This window comes from Candida dubliniensis, chromosome 3 (assembly GCF_000026945.1).
Source record: "Candida dubliniensis CD36 chromosome 3, complete sequence".
Lineage (NCBI taxonomy): Eukaryota > Fungi > Ascomycota > Pichiomycetes > Serinales > Debaryomycetaceae > Candida > Candida dubliniensis.
Genome location: NC_012862.1, coordinates 520903 through 537794, shown reverse-complemented (window position 1 = coordinate 537794; position 16892 = coordinate 520903). Strand labels below are relative to the sequence as shown.

Below are 16892 nucleotides of genomic sequence, written 5' to 3'. Positions count from 1 at the left end.
ATATATACCCATCTAAAATATATTCCTCTTATTAAACATTTCAAAAAATATTTCTTCCAACAAAAATTTTTTCCTTTTCTTCCTTTTTCTTCTTTTATATAATCAAGTTTCAATATATCAAACTTAATTAACTTTTTTTTTTTCCCCCCCATTGATATACATTCGCTTCTATTTCAAATTTATTTTTACTAAATTATGTGTGGTATTTTTGGTTACGTCAATTTCTTGGTCGACAAGAGTAGAGGTGAAATCATTGATAATTTAATCGAAGGTTTACAACGATTGGAATATAGAGGTTATGATTCAGCTGGTATTGCTGTTGATGGGAAATTAACTAAAGATGCCAATGATGAAGAATATATGGATTCTATTATTGTTAAAACTACTGGTAAAGTCAAAGTTTTGAAACAAAAAATCATTGATGATCACATTGATAGAACTGCCGTTTTCGATAATCATGTTGGTATTGCTCATACTAGATGGGCTACTCATGGTCAACCTAAAACTGAAAATTGTCATCCTCATAGATCAGACCCTAAAGGAGAATTTATTGTTGTTCATAATGGTATTATTACCAATTATGCTGCTTTAAGAAAATATCTTTTATCTAAAGGTCATGTTTTCGAAAGTGAAACTGATACTGAATGTATTGCCAAATTATTCAAACATTTTTATGATTTAAACGTTAAAGCAGGTGTTTTCCCTGATCTTAATGAATTGACTAAACAAGTTTTACATGAATTAGAAGGTTCTTATGGGTTATTAGTTAAATCTTATCATTATCCAGGAGAAGTTTGTGGTACAAGAAAGGGTTCTCCATTATTAGTTGGGGTCAAGACTGATAAAAAATTGAAAGTTGATTTTGTTGATGTTGAATTCGAAGCTCAACATCAACATCAACAACCACAACAACCACAAATCAATCATAATGGTGCCACATCTGCTGAATTGGGTTTTATCCCCGTGGCTCCTGGTGAACAAAATTTAAGAACTTCTCAATCAAGAGCTTTCCTTTCAGAAGATGATTTACCAATGCCAGTTGAATTCTTTTTATCTTCTGATCCTGCTTCAGTTATTCAACACACTAAAAAAGTTTTATTTTTAGAAGATGATGATATTGCTCATATTTATGATGGTGAATTACGTATTCATAGAGCTTCGACCAAATCTGCTGGTGAATCTACTGTTAGACCAATTCAAACATTAGAAATGGAATTAAATGAAATTATGAAAGGTCCATATAAACATTTTATGCAAAAAGAAATTTTCGAACAACCAGATTCAACTTTCAATACTATGAGAGGTAGAATTGATTTTGAAAATTGTGTTGTTACTCTTGGTGGGATAAAAGCTTGGTTATCTACAATTAGAAGATGTAGAAGAATCATTATGATTGCTTGTGGTACTTCATATCATTCATGTTTAGCCACTAGATCGATTTTCGAAGAATTGACAGAAATCCCTGTTTCAGTTGAATTAGCTTCTGATTTCCTTGATAGAAGATCTCCAGTTTTCAGAGATGATACTTGTGTATTTGTTTCTCAATCCGGTGAAACTGCTGATTCCATTTTGGCTTTACAATATTGTTTGGATAGAGGTGCTTTAACTGTTGGTATTGTTAATTCTGTGGGGTCATCAATGTCTAGACAAACTCATTGTGGGGTTCATATCAATGCTGGACCAGAAATCGGGGTTGCTTCAACTAAAGCTTATACTTCACAATATATTGCCTTGGTGATGTTTGCTCTTTCCTTATCTAATGATTCTATTTCTAGAAAAGGTAGACATGAAGAAATCATTAAAGGTTTACAAAAAATCCCGGAACAAATTAAACAAGTTTTGAAATTAGAAAATAAAATTAAAGATTTATGTAATAGTTCATTAAATGATCAAAAATCTTTATTATTATTGGGTAGAGGTTATCAATTTGCTACTGCTTTAGAAGGAGCTTTAAAAATTAAAGAAATTTCTTATATGCATTCTGAAGGGGTATTAGCTGGGGAATTAAAACATGGTATATTAGCTTTAGTTGATGAAGATTTACCAATTATTGCCTTTGCCACTAGAGATTCTTTGTTTCCTAAAGTTATGTCTGCTATTGAACAAGTTACTGCTAGAGATGGTAGACCAATTGTTATTTGTAATGAAGGTGATGCTATTGTTGCCAATGATAAAGTTCATACTACTTTAGAAGTTCCAGAAACTGTTGATTGTTTACAAGGGTTATTGAATGTTATTCCATTACAATTAATCAGTTATTGGTTAGCTGTGAATAGAGGTATTGATGTCGATTTCCCTCGTAATTTGGCTAAATCTGTTACTGTTGAGTAAAGGTGTGTATGTTTTTATTGTTTAGGGGATAAGTTTGTTTGTATATCTGTGTGGAGTGAGTCAAATAGAAAAGGTTAATTTGGATATCAAGTGTTTAACATATATATATATATATATATATATATATATATCATTAATATTGTTATTATCGGTTTATAACATTTTTAGTTGATTATTGTAACACCAACTCTAAAGATTCACTTGATATATAACTATAATAATAAATATATTCATTACTAGATACAAGAACATGTAAATATATACACTTGAAAGAATAATAAAAAAATAAGAAATAAATCAATTAGTACCACGAAAAACATCAACATACAAAATAGCCTTCTGCTTCTTCCACAGTCTCTTATTAACCCATTAGAAAGAATGTTAATAAGGGAAAAGTCTTCATTTCAGGTAGGGCCAATTTTATTTCCTGGTGAAATATTGAGAATTACCTAAAAATGCTGCAGTATTATCAAATACTGATTCACCTAAATTCAAATATTTTGTAGCATAATATTGAATATCTTTATTTTCAATAGTATCTAAATTTGGAGTTATTCCTGTAGTACGTTTTACACCAGCTAAAAATCCGGAAATTAATACTAAATCAAAAGAAATATGAGCTAATCTACCAATCATTTTAAACATCTAGTTATGATTTGTAATGGGAATATAAAGGGAGGGATGGAGGAGAGCAAACTATTATATATGTGTTATTGAGGGAATGGTTAACTTTTGTAAGTTGTAGATGGTATTGGAAATCTAATAACTATCAAAATTTGAATAAAAATCAATAAAGCTTTGGTACTGCTTTTCTTTTAATTCCAATTAAAGCAATAAAGAAAACACTAATACTTTCAAATGATATCTAATCACACTAATCAAATCTTAAAAACGAATTATGTTATTATTCTAGTATTTGTGTGTGTGTGTGGTTTGCCAAATTCTTACTCGTTGTGGGTATGGGCAAAATATTTGATCATACAATTTCAGTTGTAGGGTTGTCTTGGTGATAAAATTATGAAACGAGGGCGTGAAATAACCACAAAAGAAAATATTATTCTTCTTGGTGGTCGTCATCGTCTTCGTTGTCGTGTACTATTTCCATTCCGGGTTAACACACTATTATCATCATAATACAAATTTTATTCTTTTCTTAGCCAGAAAAAAAAAATATATATAGAAATTCATCAATCAAAAAAGTTTTTTAGTTGTTGTCTACTTTCTTTGATATATATATATATATATATACTTCTTCTTATTATCAACATTGACAAGTTAAGATATATGAATTCATTATTGTAAACTTGGTTCATAATTATACTGTTAGATCAGATGATTTGTTTTTTTTTTTAATATAGAGAAGGTTGATTTGCCAAAATAGTCATAGTTTGAAAATGTGTATTACATCCACACAAAGTGTTTTAATTTGAGTTTTAGCTGGAACCGGTATAAGTATATAACATGTTATTGAAAGTGGTTGATTTTTTTCAAAACCAACAATGACCAAGGGACCTGTAAAGCTGACTATCTTTTGGGCATAAATTCTAACTCAATGTTTTACGGGTATGTTCATTTATTTTTGCATTCCTATTTGAATGAAGTTGGTGTAAATAGAATCAACATAGTTAGTACAAACTACGCCCGCATATTGTGGATCAAACAACATCATTGGTGTGAAATCACGACAATTGAATATGGAAAACATAAAGAATCTAGAGAGATATACTACTAATCGAAGAGGATTAACTACCAATTATAAATCAACCACAACCATTTCAACAGAAAACAATATTAGAGTTTTTCTTCATTTCATTTGGTACATTATTTTCATATTGGGTTCACTATGCATCATGGTTTTTTTTTCGTTTTTAGTTTGCTGGTTGGTTGTTGGGGTAAAGGTGCCGCCCCATTTGTTCTTTGTTACTCTATTTTTTTTTTTTTTGTTATTACGTTGCGTTCTATTTTTTTCCCACTCGTAAAATCTTCCTACATATTTTTTTTTGATGCTATGACTTGATGAAAAGGATTGTTTGGGAGTGAATATCACTTGAGAAAGATATCAATTGGTCAAGAGAAGATGGGTTTGAATTGAACGGAACAGAGCAATATGGAGAAACCTCTTTTTTTGCTTTATTATTTTTGACCACATTCACCATACAGTCTTGCCCAGCTAGAAAAAGTTACATTTGGAAACCATCTTTTTTTTTTGTCTCTCTCTCACTCAGCTTTTTTTTTTTTTCCTTTGTTTTTTTTTTTTCATCGAAGTTCAATCAGTCATTATTCATCATCAACAACAATATCCCAAATGTCAGATAGATATAGACCAAGAGGCCCTAAGAACCAACAACGTAGTGGTTATCAAAGTCGATCATCTTATGTACCTCAACGTCGGGACAACCGTGAAAGAGATAGTTATATTCCTTCTGGACCAAAACGGTTAGCAGAAAGGGATAATTATCGACCTGACAATGATCAATATCAACAACAACAGCAGCAACAACAACAACAGGAAAATAGACCGGCACAACATAGAGAATCATCATCGAATTCTACTTACTCTTCATCGTCATCATCTTCATCATTTGGTGTTGTGAATCCACCCAAAGGACCAAAACAATCTTATGTATCTGGAATGAAAAGACCGTTGCCTTCGGGACCAGCAAGTTTCCGGAAAAGACGTGACTTCATATCGAACACCAATAGAATAGCAATTCCAAAGGGACCAAGACAAGGGTTTAAAGAGATTGATGGAGCCGGAAATGGAACTGGAAATGGAAATGGAAATGGAAATGGAAATAGAAATAGAAATGAAAGACAACTGGTGATTGTGAAACAAAAATTATCTTTTGAACAAATTTATTGTATAAAGACTACAAATACTCCCAATATATATCAAAGAGTTCTGCAAGTTGGTGAAGGAACATATGGGAAAGTATATAAAGCTCAACATAAATTAACTGGTGAATATGTGGCCATGAAAAAATTACGATTAGAATCAGAAAAGGAAGGATTCCCCATTACGGCAATTCGAGAAATCAAATTATTACAATCATTTGATCATGCTAATGTTGTTGGATTATTAGAAATGATGGTTGAATATAATCAAATATATATGGTTTTTGATTATTTGGATCATGATTTAACCGGGTTATTGACTCATCCTGATTTACAATTACAAGAATGTCATCGGAAATTTATCTTCAAACAATTGATGGAAGGATTAAATTATTTACATAAGAAAAGAATTATTCATCGTGATATTAAAGGATCAAATATATTATTGGATAATATTGGACGATTGAAAATTGCTGATTTTGGTCTTGCTCGTACGATGAAAATAGTTAATGCCAATGAAAAACCAGATTATACTAATCGAGTCATCACTATTTGGTATCGACCACCAGAATTATTATTAGGGGCTACTGATTATGGACGAGAAGTAGATGTATGGGGTGTTGGTTGTTTATTGATTGAATTATATTGTAAAATGGCAGCATTTAGAGGTATGGATGAAGTTAGTCAATTATGTCGAATTTTCAATATTATGGGGACTCCAACATTACAAAATTGGCCAGAAATTGATAGATTACCATGGTTTGAAATGCTAAAACCAAAAATTAATGTCAAGAGTAAATTTTCTCAAAAATATAGTGAATCAATGTCACCACAAGCATTCAAATTAGCTGAACAATTATTACAATTGAATCCTAAATTAAGACCTACTGCTGAAGAAGCATTAAATCATGAATATTTCCAACAAGATCCTAAACCAGAACCATTATATTTCTTGAAAGATATACAAGGAGAATGGCATGAATTTGAAACTAAAAAAAGAAGACGTGCCGAAAGAAAAAGAATAAAGGAAGAAGAAGATGCTCAATTGGCTGCTAGTAAAAAATCTGCTGCTGTTGCTGATGCTTCTGTTGCAAGTGCAACTAATTCTGTAAAGGAAATTGAGTCTGTTGATGCTATAACGTATTCTGAAAAATTAGCAAATGGGGATGATAATAAAAAATCAAGTGAAATTGAAATTGATCTGAAAAATATTGATAATATTGGTAACAACAGTGAAGAACAACATAATAAGACGGAAGAGAAAAGTATTGATACCAAGACAACGTAGTTATGTTTTATCAAAAATGGCAATTGTTGATGAGTGTGGTTGTGTCGCATTATCAAGTTCAATTCGAAGAATATTTCATTTCTGTGTCATAATACATAACATACATACGAATATATTTGTATATACAACCAAGAAATGTAATGATTATTACCAAAATTCCAAAAAAAAAAAATGTATAAACACTCAACCAGATTTAAGAATTTCTAAATACTACAGCATTACTAAATAAGTACTAGAACGAAAGTCTATAAACCAATTTCAATATATTTTTTTTTTTTTGTTTTCATATTATCTTCTTCTTTTGGTTATACTTTTAAAGTTCTCAAAAACAATGTATATTAGATTGTTCTCTTTGATGATAGGCTTTTTCGCAATCAATATCAACTCCAACAACAGTCCAAATAATTCACCACCATCATTCATGAAACCTCTTGATGATAAACAATTATTCCCATATACTACTATTTTCAGTAAAGCCATTAATAATCGATCAATAATTGAATGTATGAAATTATCTGAATCAACTTCATTTAAAATAAAAAACTGCACCATAAGTAATGGAGGTAGTGGTAATAGCAATAGTACTGGCACTGGTACTACTAATGGTCAATATAAATCATGTTTATGTTATTATATTAAATTGATACAACAAGAGTGTAAGGAATTAAATTCTGATCAATCTTGGCAATTACAATTGTTACAATACCCTGAATGTTTTTCTCCCCCATAGTATAGAGTAGGGTTCTGTTATAGTTTATGTTTTGTAATATAGTATAGTATTGTAATGAAATACAGAGGAGTTTCAAGCTTATTTGTAGTAATAGTGAAAATGTTTTTCCTTTTGTTTTGGGTCAAATATTGCAACCAAAAAAAAAAATAAAAAGATCAGCCAAATCTTATCTTTATCAAAAACATGTTTCAACCCTTCCATTGTCCGTTTTTTTGGTTTTATGGTTTGAAACCTGTTTTGCAATTGACAAACTTTTTTAAAACCTGAAACCTGAAACGTATGTATTAAAGTTTAAAGTATCCCGTTTCATTTAAAACAACAGCAAAGAATTTTTTTCACAACATTAAATAAATATGAAACATTTTTGGTTGTAAAAAAGAAAAGAATCACATTATTGTTATTATCATGCCTTACCCTTTTTATCAATATGTGGATAATCAATTCCTACAATTAATGTTTTAACCCAATGAAGAATGGGGAAAAAAAAAAAGAGGAAAGAAGAAATTGAATTGAATTGAATTGAATTGACAACATCGGCTGTTTTGTTTTAGATAAAACGCGTCCTAATATTGCGATGTAATTGAAGATTGTCTTCTTGGTTACCAAACTTCAGTTGTCAGACCTGTAATAAAATACCGTGGCTTCAAATTGATTTTGGATATAATTATACAATTTTTCATATATAGGTGCCGATTTTGGTTTGATAACTTGGTGGTTGAATATTATTTGCTATAACCATCATACATATCAGGAATTTACATAACAGAAAATGCAAGAATCGCCAAGGAGGTTTTGTGATTTGATTATAATCTACAAGTTTTCTCGTGTGTGTCCTTCCTTCCTTCCTATACAAGTCAGATTTACATGAGACAAAAATACAATAAGGAAATTAAGTAATGGTAAGTTACCATTGACCTTTATTATATGATTGTTCGAATTTCCAACAATAAGTTATGAAAACGAAAAAGTAAAGTAAGGTTTTAAAGGACTATAAGATTCTTTAAAGAAAGTATTAATAAATGAAACTAAAGAAATTATATCTTCATATGATCGATTCGGTTAATTTTTTTAAAAAAAATTGATGATTCTTATTTTCTATTACACGAGAAGGAAAAAAAAAGAAAAACAAAAAACATAACTGAAATTATTTTGACATTTAATAAATCCAAACTAGGCTCAAACATAGTATAAATTACGGTAAAGAAAGAAAGAAATTATCAATTCCCTTTATATTACTATTGTCAATTTTTGGTAAATCACAAACAAAAAAAAAAAAAATTAGACAAAAACAAAACAAACCAAACCAAACCAACAAGAAAACAAGGAGAGAGAGAGAGAGAATCATTTGACATTTTTAAATATCGGTAAAATCTTCCATTTCCAAATACTTTAAATTGACTATTTATTGTTTCTTTGGTAATAAACATCTAATTGCAAGCAGAATAATTGTCATTGAAACAAACTGATTAACAGTAATATTACAATATTACTTAATATATTTGGAAGAAGGAATTTTTTGGTTTTGTTCCCCTTTCTTTTTTTTTTTTTTTTTTTTTTTTTGCTTTCCCTTCCAAGTTCCTCAATTTCGTTCTTTTGCTCACCAATTTTGAGTCTTTCCAACCTCAAATTCAAAATTCAATTTCGAACTCATTTTTTTTGATTCTTCTACTGTTATTCTTTTGGTCGTAACTTTTATTTTATTTTATTTTTTTTTTTCATTTTTTCATTTTTTGGTTTTATAAAATAAAATCATATTATTATTATTATTGAATCATCGTTATTATTATTGTACCTCAGTTCATTATTTCAAAACTGAATTGGAATCGTTTTTTAGTTTTATTTTTTTTTTTTGAAAGAAGAGTCAAATCAAGTTGAAGCCAATACTCAAATCCGTTTGTATACTTTGACCTATCAACATTCAATTATTGACTCAATTCATCTTCATATTGGTACCACCTGATTATTATTATTATTATTATTATTACAATTATTTTTTTTTTTTTTCACTTAGTTTTTCTATTTTATTTGTTTTCCTCAGTATATCATTCCCATTACACGTTTGATTTTAATTCCATCTTTTTAAAACTATGGGTTCCTGTGCTTCAAAATCAGCCGATAAAGGTAACGGCACTTCACAAAACCAACAATCAGGTCAATCGACACAAGGTAAGCGACAACAACAACTGCAAGCAATCCAACAAAAGAATAAGGAGAAACAGCAACAAAGACAAAGAGAACAGCAAGAAAAACACCTGCAGCAACAACCACAATCACCAACTGATTCAAATGCTGATGGAACTTTGAAAAATGGTTCTGATTTTTACGAAACTTTAAAACATCCTTCTGATAGTCTGAATGATAATGGTCATCACCTTAAAGAAAAGCATTCTCAAGAATTATCCAATGGCACAGCAAACAATAATCTAATAACAAACCCAGTTGATGCAGCAGGAAATTCAAATCCAAGTAAAGATGTTAAAGTGTTGTTGTTGGGATCAGGTGAAAGTGGTAAATCTACTATAGTTAAACAGATGAAGATTTTACATTCAGATGGTTATACTCAAGATGAATTGGAAGAGTATAGACCATTTGTTTATAAAAATATTTTGGATTGTATTAAGAATGTGATAAATGCTATTATTGATTTACAACCTGATTTAATTAAAAAACCCGATTCACCTCAACTTGAAGAAGATCGTGAAGATGATTTGAAAGTCACAGGATTGACCAGTGAAAACAATCATGTTCCAATTACAAATGGATCAGCCATCAATGAACCACCGAAACATCGCAAACACATATTAGAATACGATATGTTGAATGAAATCTTAGATTATGATTATCCATTGGACTCAAATCAACCATTTAATGCTGATGTTGCTATTAATATTAAGAAAGTTTATGAGACACCAGAAGTAAAAGAATTTATGCTTCAACGTCAAGGTGAATTTTATTTAATTGATAGTACTGATTATTTTCTTTCTAATCTAGATAGAATATGTCTTTCTGGAAATTATGAACCAAATGTTATGGATGTGTTGAGAACAAGAAAGAAGACTTCGGGTATTTTCACTTATACTTTTGATCTTGGTAATGGATTAAATATGAATTTATTTGATGTTGGTGGTCAAAGATCAGAAAGAAAAAAATGGATCAATTGTTTTGATAATGTTTCAACAATTATTTTTTGTGTTGCCTTGAGTGAATATGATAATTTCTTACTAGAAGAAAGTAATACCAATAGATTAGAGGAAAGTTTAGCATTGTTTGATAGTGTGGTAAATTCAAGATGGTTTGCCAGAACTACAGTGGTATTATTTTTGAATAAAATAGATGTGTTTGCTGAAAAACTAAAATATTCCCCCTTGGAGAATTTTTTCCCTGATTATAAAGGAGGACCCAATATTTCTAATGGAGTGAAATATATTTTATGGAGATTTAATAAATTGAATAGATCAGGGTTGAACATATACCCTCATGTTACTCAAGCTACTGATACATCTAACATTGAATTGGTAATGGCAGCTGTCAAGCAAACAATTTTAGAAAATTCTCTTAAAGATAGTGGTATTTTATAGTTTTAGGCAAATTAAGCAAATTAAGTAAATTGTCATATACTACAATATTTGTATTTTATTTGGTTTTCTATAAAATCTTACTTGTACAGTTTCGAGGTTGCTTCCAGCGATTCACAGTAATGATAAAAGAACAAAATACATACATTGCATTAGTTCATAATCTAGTTCTATCATCATTAGGTGAAAACACGGTATTACAACTCTTTAAGTTAGATTATGGGTTTTGATCAATGCACGACAAACGCGATGTGTCTTTGTATTATTTTTTTTTTTTTTTCCAAATCAAAACAAATCAACAATCACTATCATCATCATCATCATCAATAGTTGATCCAGCTTATCAATACCGTTTATTGTCATAGATTTTCTATTTAGAAATGGAAATACCACCAAAACCGACCCTCAAGGCAATTAAAAAATTTAAAACTTTGGATGAAATTAAATATGCTATGAAGCATGTTTTCCAAGATGCTCAATTAGGTTTAGCTGGACATAGGAAATTAGTAGTAATTTTGAAAAATGTATTTAAAAAAGTCATTGAATTGAATCAAATTCATTTTTTTGCCATGTGTTTCACTAAATTATTATCTAAAATATTACCTTTGAAAAGAGGAGTTTTGGCTGGTGATAGAATAGTCAAATTTTGTTATCTGTTTGTTAATGGTCTAGTTAAAGATGCCAATGAAGCAAAACGTTTACAACAAGAAGAAAAAGAAGAAAAAGAAGAAGAAGACCCAGAAGAGGAAGAAGAAGTAGATCAAGAAACTCCAAATTCTGAATTTATTTCATATTTGATAAAATATTTGTTGAGTGGGATAGAATCAAAAGATAAACTGGTTCGTTATCGTGTTGTACAAACATTAGCATACTTGGTTGAATTCTTAACAGAAATACACGAGAATAATACATTGGAAGCATTATACACTTTATTAAGTAATCGATTACAAGATAAAGAACTGTCCATACGAATTCAAGCAGTTGTGGCATTATCACATTTTCAATTATTTGAATTTAGTATTGAAGGTGATACTGAAGAGGTTGAAGATGAATTTATATCAAGTAATCAAATTAAAAGTAAATTAATAAATTCCATTCAAAATGATGACAGTCCAGAAGTCAGACGGGCAGCATTGATGAATTTGGTTAAAACACCTGACACAATACCCATTTTACTTGAAAGAGCAAGAGATTCTAATTCCATCAATAGAAGATTGGTCTATTCTAAAGTAGCTCGTGAGTTAATAACTGATTTGGATGATTTAGAATTTGAAGATAGAGAATTTTTATTGAAATGGGGGTTGAATGATCGTGATGAAACTGTTAAAGCAGCAGCTACGAAAATGCTTACAACTTATTGGTATCAAGCTGTCAATGAAGATTTATTAGAATTAATTGATCAATTGAATGTTAAGAGTGTGATAGCTGAACAAGCAATTTTAGCATTTTTTAAAACTAAACCCGAAGTTCTTGAAACTATTAAAATTGATGAATCATATTGGAAGAATTTGACAACGGAAAAGGCATTTTTGATGAGAACTTTCTATCAATATTGTAATGAAAACAAATTACATGCATTAATGGATGCTAATTTCCCTGAATTACTTGATTTATCAATAACATTAGAAAAATACATGACAGTGAGGTTGAAAACTATTAATGAAAATGAAACTTTAGTCAAAGAATGGGAAACTTATAATTCTAAAATTGACGAATTAGATGATCAAATATTTAGTCTTGAAAACCAGATTGCTAGAATAAACACTGATGCGGATAATTTCCGGAAAAATTTGTCTAATATTGAAGAAGATATTATTGAAATTAATATAGCGAAAGATTTATTCAAAGAAAGAATTAAACAATTAAAAAATAATACAGGAAATCTAGATGATTTAGTCACTGAAGAGAATCAAGACATTGCTAATCAAATTAAAGATTTTCTGGTGGAAGATTTACAATTACAATTGGAAGATATTAATAATAACCTTGACGAAATTGAACATCAACCAGAAGAGATAATGGCAAAATTAGAAAATCTTCAAACAAAATATGATTCTTGTATTAAGGCACTTGAAACCACAACTCAATTGAAAATTCACACTGAGGAGAATTTTGAAAAAGAACATGAAAATGATTGTATTCCCTTTATTGATGCTTTGAAAGAATTAGAATTTATTATTAATCAATTATTATTGATTGTTAAAGATTTTGATTATGGTGATGAAATGGCCAGAAGAAAATTATTACATATAATAAGAACCACATTAACTGAAGATAAATTACCTGATGCTTTGATAGCAGTGGCTCTAAGAGTATTAAGAGCACTTTCCATAAATGAAAAAGATTTTGTTTCAATGGCAGTGGAAATAATTACTGATATTCGTGATTCTCGAGATGACGAAGAATTTCATTCTGCTGCTGCCACATTTGATGATGATGATATGGAAAATGAAGATGATGATGATGAGTCTCAACAATCATCACTTAGTACAGCTGCTAATAAAAAGCGAAGAATTGAACCAGATATGCCACCTAATGATATTGTGTTGAGATGTCTTACTATGACACAACATGTATTGGAAGTAATTACTTATAGTTTGGATGATCATCTTTCATTAAGTTCCATTTATAGTGGTATTGTGAATTATGCTATTCAAAATGAATCGAAAAAGAAATTATATCTTTCTGGATTAACTTGTTTAGGACTTTATTCTTTAATTGATTCCAAAATTGCCAGAATAGCAACATCAACATTATTACTGGCAATGAGAAGTAATGGTGATGAAGTGAAAGAAATTGGAATGAAAGCTATTGTGGATATATTGGCAGTCTATGGTATGAGTATTCTTGATAAATCATCTAAATACAAGTATTCAAGAATGTTTTTCAAAGTTTTAAATTCATTTGAATCACCAAAATTACAATGTATCGTAGCTGAAGGGTTGTGTAAGTTATTTTTAGCTGATATTTTGTACAAGACTGACAAACGGAGTTTATTTGGAAATGTTATTCTTCAAGGTGATCCCACCACTACCACCACAAATAAGGGTGATGATGATGATGAAGATGATGATGATGATGCAAATGAAGAGGAAGAAACTGATCGAGAACATGAAAAACATTTATTTGAAGCTATTGTACTTATTTATTTCAATCCCCACACTAAATCAAATCAAGAATTACAACAAATTTTATCATTTTGTATACCAGTTTATGCTTTTTCTCGGATAAATCATCAAATCAATTTAGCAGCAGTTAGTGGTGATGTTATTTATCGACTTTTCACTGAATCAGAAAATGAATTATTATCACCAAATGTTATAATTCCACAATTAATATCATGGTGTGATCCCAGAAATTTAGTTAAATTATCAAATGATGAAATAAATCAAGCAACTTCACATTTATGGCAATGTGTTTATTTATTACAAGTTGTTGAACAAGTTGAAGCACGTAATGTAAAACGATGCATTATAAATAATTTGAATAAATTTCATATAACAGAAAAATTAGAATCAAATCAATTACAAGCTTTAATTAAAGCCCTTGATACTACAATTGAATTATTTGCTAATAATGAAAATAATCCTAATTTTATTTTAGATAAACCAACAAAGAAAAATTTTGATACATTTATTGATTCAATAAAGAATAAATTAGAAATTGCTCAAAAACGAGAAGAAATGGAACTGATTAGAGGAGGAAGTGATACAAATTCAATATTACATGAATTAGATGATTTAGATATTGGAACGGGAGAAAGTAGTCAAATATCTATAAAGTCAGAAACTGAAACACGAGATCTGGATCGATCTCTGCAAGTTAGTAAAACCACATCACTAGAAACTTCATATCAAGAAGAGGAGGAGCAGGAAGATGAGAAGGCAAATGTTGGTAATCAATTAGAGGTAGATAAATCAATCACATTTAAAAAGGAAGACAAAGAAAAAGAATTGATTGAAACAAGTCCTGATCAAGAGCAAGAACAAGTTGAATCAAAGAAAGTCATAGATAACAAAGTTAAGGATTCTTTAGAAGATATAGATAAGTTTTTAGAAGAAGCAGATGATGTTGATTACGGGGATATTTCAATGGATAGCGATTGATTAATTGATAGTTTTCCAGAAATATACAAACAAATCAATAAATATTTATCGTACAACCAATTAAACTAAAACCAAAATATAAAACTAATTACAAAATAAAAATGTACAACGTACAATGTACAACGTACAACGTAAAAAAAAAAACACCAAAACATTTCTTGTTAAATAACCAAATACAAATACAAAAAGAAAGAACAAAAAAAAGCTAGATTCAATTAAATATAGTAAACACACCACTCTCTGATCATTGTTTTATACTTCGCTCTAGTAATTGATTCACATCAGCAGTATTTATCACTACTCCCTTTTCCGAACATTTTGCTTTACTTTTCAACTCATTACATAACCCATCAATATCGAGTTCAGTATATTTTGGATGTGATGTTATTCTATCCCAAATTTCACTACATTTGAGTGTTTGTGGAGGTGCCGGCACAACTTCATCTTCTTCGATTGTGGTAATTTTGGATGATGATGGTGGTTCATATTTACCTTTCTCTTGTTTTTCAGGTAATGAATTCTTAACAAAATCATTAAAGTTAAAATCAGTATTGACATCATCGGTCTTAACAGTACTACAAAGTTGATTAGTATTGTTGTTATTGTTGTTGTTTGCCAATGGATCATATATAGATTCTTCTGTTGTTAATAATGAAATTGGATCTGCTTCTGCTTCGTTTCCCGGCGGACTTGGATCACCAAATGCCAATGCAAGATCAAAGTTATCATCTTGTAAAAATGATAAAGGATCTTGAATGGATCCATTTTTGGTATCAAAATTAAAGTTATAATCAGCTCCCATACCATTGAAAAATGGATCATTCATGAATTCAGCATTAGTAGGATTGTTGTATTGTTGCGATTCTGGTGATACCAAATGGGCAAGCGGTGAAGTATTTGTTGTAGAAGTATTTGTCTTAGAGGTTGAACGTTTAAACTTGGGCACTGGATTACTTTTGGTTCCACATGCTTCATTCAATTTAACACAAAATGGATCAACTTGCTCATCAAACTGATTGGTGAAATCTAAATTGGTTGGTACATTATTCTGACCGGTATATTTACTCGATGTTGACAAGCTAGTCAATGAATCAGGAGTAACCAATAAATTGTCATTCAAAGGAGTAGATGATGAAGACGAACCCAGTACCAAATCTGGCACACCTTGAGGAACTTTCTGTTGTTGCTTTAATTTTTGTAAATTATCTTTAGACCAAGGGTTATCAAAAGCAAAACCAGGCGAATTGTTTGAAACAGATGAGGCACTTGAAGGCTTCTCATTATCTAAACTTGCAACAGAATTAGAAGATGAAATCGACCCATGAGGTGTACCTGTAGAAACATTACTGTGATGATTATTTGGATGTGATAAATGACCAACTTTAGTAGGTAAATTCAAATCCAGAAAATCACTACCACCAGTATATTTAGCCAATTCATTTTTCAACACGTCAACTTGAGCCCGTAAAAAATCGGTTTCAGTTATTGCTCTAACATTGGCATCTTCTAATAATCTCACTTTATCTTCCAATTCTTTCATTTTACGTTCTTTACGTTCACGATATGCTCTTTGAGCAGCTCTATTTTGAGCTGTTCTCTTTGATTTGGGTTCGGTTTCTATTGGTTTCCTACCTACTTTTGTTGTTGTGGTTGTATCTACGTGAAGTTTCTTAGTATCATCTAGATTTGCTGGTGAAGCAATATCAGAAAAGTTTCTTTTAATATCTGTCATTTTGTGGGTATACGGAGATTTTGGGAATGATCGTTTAATTCTTGATGTAAAATGAACGTATTGAAATGTCTTTTTTGGTTTCTTTGTATGGGAAATTCAAAGGACAAAAAAAAGGGGGGGGCGGGGATGAAAATCGTGTGGCAACAAAAAAAAAGTAAAGAGAATTAAACACCCTTGAATGGAAATGAATAATTTTGTTCAATCTAAGATTAATGATTGAAATGTATTTAGTCAATATATTTGATTTGATTAAATGTTCCAAGAAAATAAGTTGTATTTCAAAAGAAAAGATTAT

The 16892-nt window shown here is 30.0% G+C and overlaps 7 protein-coding genes across 7 annotated transcripts; 5 read left to right on the top strand and 2 right to left on the bottom strand. All coding sequences in view use genetic code 12, as the record gives it.

Annotated features, from left to right (window-relative positions):
• Positions 1–195: 195 nt before the first annotated feature.
• Positions 196–2331, top strand: GFA1 (glucosamine--fructose-6-phosphate aminotransferase [isomerizing], putative; the record flags this gene model as incomplete). Its single annotated transcript, XM_002419119.1, has 1 exon — positions 196–2331. The coding sequence occupies one exon, from the start codon at positions 196–198 to the stop codon at positions 2329–2331; it is 2136 nt and encodes a 711-aa protein (XP_002419164.1).
• Positions 2332–2751: 420 nt separating this feature from the next.
• CD36_82240 (uncharacterized protein YIL156W-B precursor homologue, putative) lies at positions 2752–2976 on the bottom strand (the record flags this gene model as incomplete). Its single annotated transcript, XM_002419118.1, has 1 exon — positions 2752–2976. The coding sequence occupies one exon, from the start codon at positions 2974–2976 to the stop codon at positions 2752–2754; it is 225 nt and encodes a 74-aa protein (XP_002419163.1).
• A 1660-nt stretch (positions 2977–4636) lies between these two features.
• Positions 4637–6454, top strand: CD36_82230 (kinase subunit of RNA polymerase II carboxy-terminal domain kinase I, putative; the record flags this gene model as incomplete). Its single annotated transcript, XM_002419117.1, has 1 exon — positions 4637–6454. The coding sequence occupies one exon, from the start codon at positions 4637–4639 to the stop codon at positions 6452–6454; it is 1818 nt and encodes a 605-aa protein (XP_002419162.1).
• Positions 6455–6785: 331 nt separating this feature from the next.
• On the top strand, positions 6786–7184 carry CD36_82220 (conserved hypothetical protein; the record flags this gene model as incomplete). Its single annotated transcript, XM_002419116.1, has 1 exon — positions 6786–7184. The coding sequence occupies one exon, from the start codon at positions 6786–6788 to the stop codon at positions 7182–7184; it is 399 nt and encodes a 132-aa protein (XP_002419161.1).
• A 2087-nt stretch (positions 7185–9271) lies between these two features.
• On the top strand, positions 9272–10762 carry CD36_82210 (G Protein Alpha subunit, putative; the record flags this gene model as incomplete). Its single annotated transcript, XM_002419115.1, has 1 exon — positions 9272–10762. One exon carries the CDS (start codon positions 9272–9274, stop codon positions 10760–10762), a length of 1491 nt encoding a protein of 496 aa, XP_002419160.1.
• Positions 10763–11139: 377 nt separating this feature from the next.
• Positions 11140–14865, top strand: CD36_82200 (condensin complex subunit, putative; the record flags this gene model as incomplete). The annotated part of the gene is made up of 1 exon (XM_002419114.1): positions 11140–14865. The coding sequence occupies one exon, from the start codon at positions 11140–11142 to the stop codon at positions 14863–14865; it is 3726 nt and encodes a 1241-aa protein (XP_002419159.1).
• Positions 14866–15109: 244 nt separating this feature from the next.
• Positions 15110–16597, bottom strand: CD36_82190 (AP-1-like transcription factor, putative; the record flags this gene model as incomplete). Its single annotated transcript, XM_002419113.1, has 1 exon — positions 15110–16597. One exon carries the CDS (start codon positions 16595–16597, stop codon positions 15110–15112), a length of 1488 nt encoding a protein of 495 aa, XP_002419158.1.
• Positions 16598–16892: the final 295 nt, after the last annotated feature.